The sequence below is a fragment of the Anneissia japonica genome, unplaced genomic scaffold, assembly GCF_011630105.1.
Source record: "Anneissia japonica isolate Jap-2015-1 unplaced genomic scaffold, ASM1163010v1 scaffold288221_len503873_cov180, whole genome shotgun sequence".
In the NCBI taxonomy this organism is placed as follows: Eukaryota; Metazoa; Echinodermata; class Crinoidea; order Comatulida; family Comatulidae; genus Anneissia; species Anneissia japonica.
The window spans coordinates 269,259-274,302 of record NW_022686204.1 but is presented as its reverse complement, the minus strand read 5'-3'; the positions used below and the strand labels follow the sequence as shown (position 1 = coordinate 274,302).

General features: G+C 33.4%; 1 protein-coding gene across 1 annotated transcript; it reads right to left on the bottom strand.

Annotated features, from left to right (window-relative positions):
- Nucleotides 1–922: 922 nt before the first annotated feature.
- Nucleotides 923–4,333, bottom strand: LOC117113668 (neuropeptide S receptor-like). Its single transcript, XM_033257079.1, has 2 exons — nucleotides 4,323–4,333; nucleotides 923–2,029 (listed from the first exon to the last, which is right to left on the bottom strand). Exon 2 carries the CDS (start codon nucleotides 2,018–2,020, stop codon nucleotides 1,145–1,147), a length of 876 nt encoding a protein of 291 aa, XP_033112970.1. The 5' UTR covers nucleotides 2,021–2,029; nucleotides 4,323–4,333; the 3' UTR covers nucleotides 923–1,144.
- Nucleotides 4,334–5,044: the final 711 nt, after the last annotated feature.

Genomic DNA, 5,044 nt, shown 5'->3' with positions numbered 1-5,044 from the left:
AACAAAACCAGAAATGAACCAAATACTTTTCATGTAGACTATATGTATATAGGTAATTATTATGCTGAATGTTAAATAGATAGATTGATTTGTTTGACAATAAGTTTGACCAACTATAGTAACTCTGAAATCTGGAGTAAATGTAGCTAATTATTATTCTGAATATATAATTGAATACCGTGATTTGTTTAACCAAAGCTACGCGCACGCAGCGCTATGCAAATGAACCAAGATCAAAGTTGCCGCAGCGCGTAAAGAACGTTTGCGCGATGCCTTTGAAGTCCCATGTGTTCCCCGCCATCAAATTTTCAGGAGGCATAGTTGACCAAAAAATTGAACATGACGAAATGGAGAGCACCTTCTTTTCTCAATGCGCACTACATACTCTCAACCACTATGGCTGCGCAATCTTTTCTATTTTGAAGCTGATACATTTATCTCTCATAAAATATCAAACATATTAATATTTTCACCAAGACAAGTTTCGAATTTAATGGAACATTTACATGACCTATAAAAGTATAGTATATTTCAACTTAAATTTTCATAAATTGGCCAAAATTCGCCAATTCTAATTTTAACAGATATTAATTAATAAATGATTAAGGATTATAATAAACTAAGTCATTTTAGGGTTAACGAGTGTTAACTATTTGAAAAATGAATTCAAAATCTGAGTATTTTTCGGTTTTACGCTGACTTAGCTTTATAGTCGAACCAGTCAATCTTTAGAGAAAATTATAATGAACACAGTAGTAATTTTAACATAAATATTTTACGGAATCCCTTCCTGAAATATACAAATAATAACATACCAAAAGCCCGAAAAAATCTAATCAGGGGAACATTGTTCATTATAAAGATATTTAATGGGTTAAAATCAAACGTTTTATTGCACAACTGCTCTGATGGAAGCGTATAAATGCATGTCGTTGGCAAGTTGTTGCTAACGAAAAATGTGAATTATAGGGCAGTGGTTGATGTTACAACAGTGGTTGATTTTTGTTACAACGTGGTTAGTTGAAAGTGGATGATTGTTATATTAGTGGGTTTACACCATCTTACTCTTGTCTGATTAGTACTGAGTTCTTTTACGAGTGCAAAGCCATCATCCAGTCATTAGCAAATAGAAATAGAGATATGCCTAAGTATCTCCATTTCTTAGAGGGTGCACGCTGTGTTTTTTTAATATAATGTTGAAAACTTCCCTACATGCTTTCTTTATTGCCAAATTAGTCATGGCACAAATGATGGGATTCACTATACTATTGCTTATCCAAATTATATCGGTCAATACTCGAAGCATGGTGAGAATTGATAAACTTAACTGATAGGCTGACTGTTGCAAGACTATAAAGAAAAACTTTGGAAGAAAGCATCCGTCATATGCAATGAAGATCAATATAGTCATCTTGATGGCTTTCAACTCATTTCTGGATGTCTGATCATTTTGCCGATATTTTGACATCTTCACTGCAATACTCATTACTTTTATTTGCATCAGCAGTTGAGAAATACCAAGGACAAGCAAACATAACAATGCAAAACGACCTCCTACAAAGGTTCTAAGACCAATTAGAAAAATGATAGTGCCCGCAGACGCACAGGTCACAAACACCGTCCTTTTTGCAGTAATATTCAGATACCGATACGGATACACAATCGATATATATCGATCGATAGTCAAAAGCAAATGAAATACAATAGACATCGATATACATATTATAATAACCAGTAGGTTTGGGTCATCTTTATCCATAGTTTCTAATTGCTTCCCAGTTACAACACTCGGGATGTATACTGGTACACCTACAAAGCCTGTTACAAAGTCACTGAACGCAAGTCCGATGATCAAGACGTTAGTCGGCTTCTCAAGAAGCTCGCGTTTGCGTATGATAGAGACAATCATAAGAGCATTCAGTGTTAAAATCAGAACAATTAATAATAAGAACAAGCCGACAATGAATGCTAAAGTGAGGGGTCCGTAGGCAAATTTAGGTGCAGTAACGTTGACTGACATGGTGATCGTCTGCAAAAAAAATGAATGTTATTAAATATCGATATTATACAAATGTTATCATTTTAAATAAAATATTTCTAACAACACACAATCGCATGGCTTCTAACAGAAACCTGGCAAAATATCCAGATTAATAAAATTAGCGACATGCATGTTTGGTCCAAAAATGATCTGATCTGTAGTTGAAAAAAACACAATGGATTGAACAACAGCAAGAACGTAAACATATTGTACTGAAAGGGCGGATCCAGAAACGTGACTAATATAAAGATTAATAAAATTACCGGCAATAATTTAGCAGAACTGATTTGCTTTGGTCCAAAAATGGTTAACTTATTTGCTCTTTAGAATAATTGTAGGGGGTTGTATACAAAAGGAAAGAACAACGGCAACAATGCTGAGAACATTGTACTTAAGGGCGGATCCACAAACGAAACATATAACGCTGAGATCCTATCCACCATTAGAATGACATTATTGTCATAACTTACACCCAAAAAAATAAATAAATAAAATAAAAAATAAAATATTCGATAACATACTAGTTATCAAATGATATAAGATATTAAATGCACTCTTACCGGTACCTGATGTTATGCTTTGAAACACAGTGAGTTTGTTGATTTTATAAGCCAATCGTGCCTATTTATACTTTCTAGCTTTAGTTTATTGTTGCCATGGTAAAAATGATGTGTTCGCTTGTTTACAATAATAATTCATTGGCCAAAATTAAACCATCGTCTCAATATCAAATACGCTTTGGCTTTAAATTAAAGTAGGCCTAATACAATTACTGTATAGGCATCGAGTGGCATAATTGGTGATAGTATATTTTAGCTTAATTAGATCTTAAACAATAGACCTAATAACCAGTAAATGCGTGCGGTAGTTTTCAGCATAGAGCTGAAGAAAAGGTCGTGTTTTTGAAGTTGCTGTTCTTAATTCTTATCGTCATTTGGAGAAAACTAATTTTCTTCTAAACGTCGATAAATATTCTCAACAATATAATTGTTCTTTTCAGAAAGAAATATAGGTCTACTTACATGCATTTAATAAATAATGTTGTGGCTGTCATGGAAATGATGACGAATTTTTTTTTATAACAATTGAAATGCATTAAAATGTTGGTGTGTTATTCCAAACCACCCTCATAATTACTAATAATTACTTCTTTATTTCAACCTTATTTTTAAATAGGACCCAGTAGCCTAATTTGGAGGGAGAATTATATTGGGAATAGCTTAATTGAAGATTAAATTGTTTTGAGGATAGCAGTGTGTGACATCAATGGCTGTGCATTTCATTGAGTTTCAACATGAATTGGATTTATTCGGTGTATACACCAAGAATAACCGATGAGAGTATGAAGAAGACTTACTTCCAGTGGGGTCCTTCTGGTTGTGACTGGGAAGTACACCGGGAGACAATTGATCCCTCCTCTTTGTGGAGGAGAGATACATGCACACGTGTACATGGGCCATAATGCACACAGGACCAACGGCTTTAAAACGTCTCATCTATAATTTTATACTTTATGCATGGTAACAAAGACCGAAAGTTAAATTATGTACAGTATGATAACTAATGAACATGACGTAGACAGACCTTTATTTTTCTTACGAATTTTAATTAATTCATGTGTTTTACTCTTAAGTAATATTGTGACTTCGATTGCTTACATCACTGCAGACCACCAAGCCACAATCACACACTTCACCACCCCTCCCCCAGCACACTCATTTTGGGTTTGTGCACTCTTGTATTCACTCTTGTATTCATAATCAGTGTACCACGTCACACAGGGCCTGTCTCTTATACACATCTAGATGTGTATAAGAGACAGACACACCACCGTATGCAAAAGACTGAATGTTGAAACCGGCTACCAAGTAACTTGAAACTGACTTCTGAAATCAAATGAATTGAACAACAGCAAGAACGTAAACATATTGTACTGAAGGGCGGATCCAGAAACGTGACTAATATAAAGATTAATAAAATTACCGGCAATAATTTAGCAGAACTGATTTGGTTTGGTCCAAAAATGGTTAACTTATTTGCTCTTTAGAATAATTGTAGGGGGTTGTATACAAAAGGAAAGAACAACGGCAACAATGCTGAGAACATTGTACTTAAGGGCGGATCCACAAACGAAACATATAACGCTGAGATCCTATCCACCATTAGAATGACATTATTGTCATAACTTACACCCAAAAAAAAAAATTAAAAAAAATAAAAAATAAAATATTCGATAACATACTAGTTATCAAATGATATAAGATGTTAAATGCACTCTTACCGGTACCTGATGTTATGCTTTGAAACACAGTGAGTTTGTTTGATTTTATAAGCCAATCGTGCCTATTTATACTTTCTAGCTTTAGTTTATTGTTGCCATGGTAAAAATGATGTGTTCACTTGTTTACAATAATAATTCATTAGCCATATTTAAACCATCGTCTCAATATCAAATACGCTTTGGCTTTAATTTAAAGTAGGCCTAATACAATTACTGTATAGGCATAATTGGTGATAGAATATTTTAGCTGATGAGCCACCGCTGATTATTTGATATTTTTCGATGCTAGTAGATTTCATTTTCAATTCTTACTTATTATAGTGGGTCACTTTGTTTTTATCGACTCTGTTTATTACCTTTTCTGTATGTGTTTAATATAAATATGTATAATATGAAAATCTTCAAAAAAATTATTACAAAAGGAATTTGATTAAATGTAAATTTAATCGATTTAGATTACAGAAATTTGCCTGTGTTTTGTTTGTAGGAGATGTTCAGAACTAGGACAAATTTCGAGAAGGTATCGGACATAATTTTTGTATTATATATTCTGAAGAAGTGTAAATAATAAAGCAATTCGTACAGTACAAGTTTTGCTTTTGTTTGGGCTGAATTAAGTGAACTTTCATGTTATTGCTAGGGTAGTTACTCCAGTCACTAAAATCGGTAATTGCTTTTTATTCACGCTTAAAGAGTTTACGTCTACCCAAAGATACTAGAAA

Bases quoted from the DNA above. Each gene is read 5' to 3' on its own strand.
- LOC117113668 (XM_033257079.1), bottom strand. From the start codon at position 2,020: ATGTCAGTCAACGTTACTGCACCTAAATTTGCCTACGGACCCCTCACT.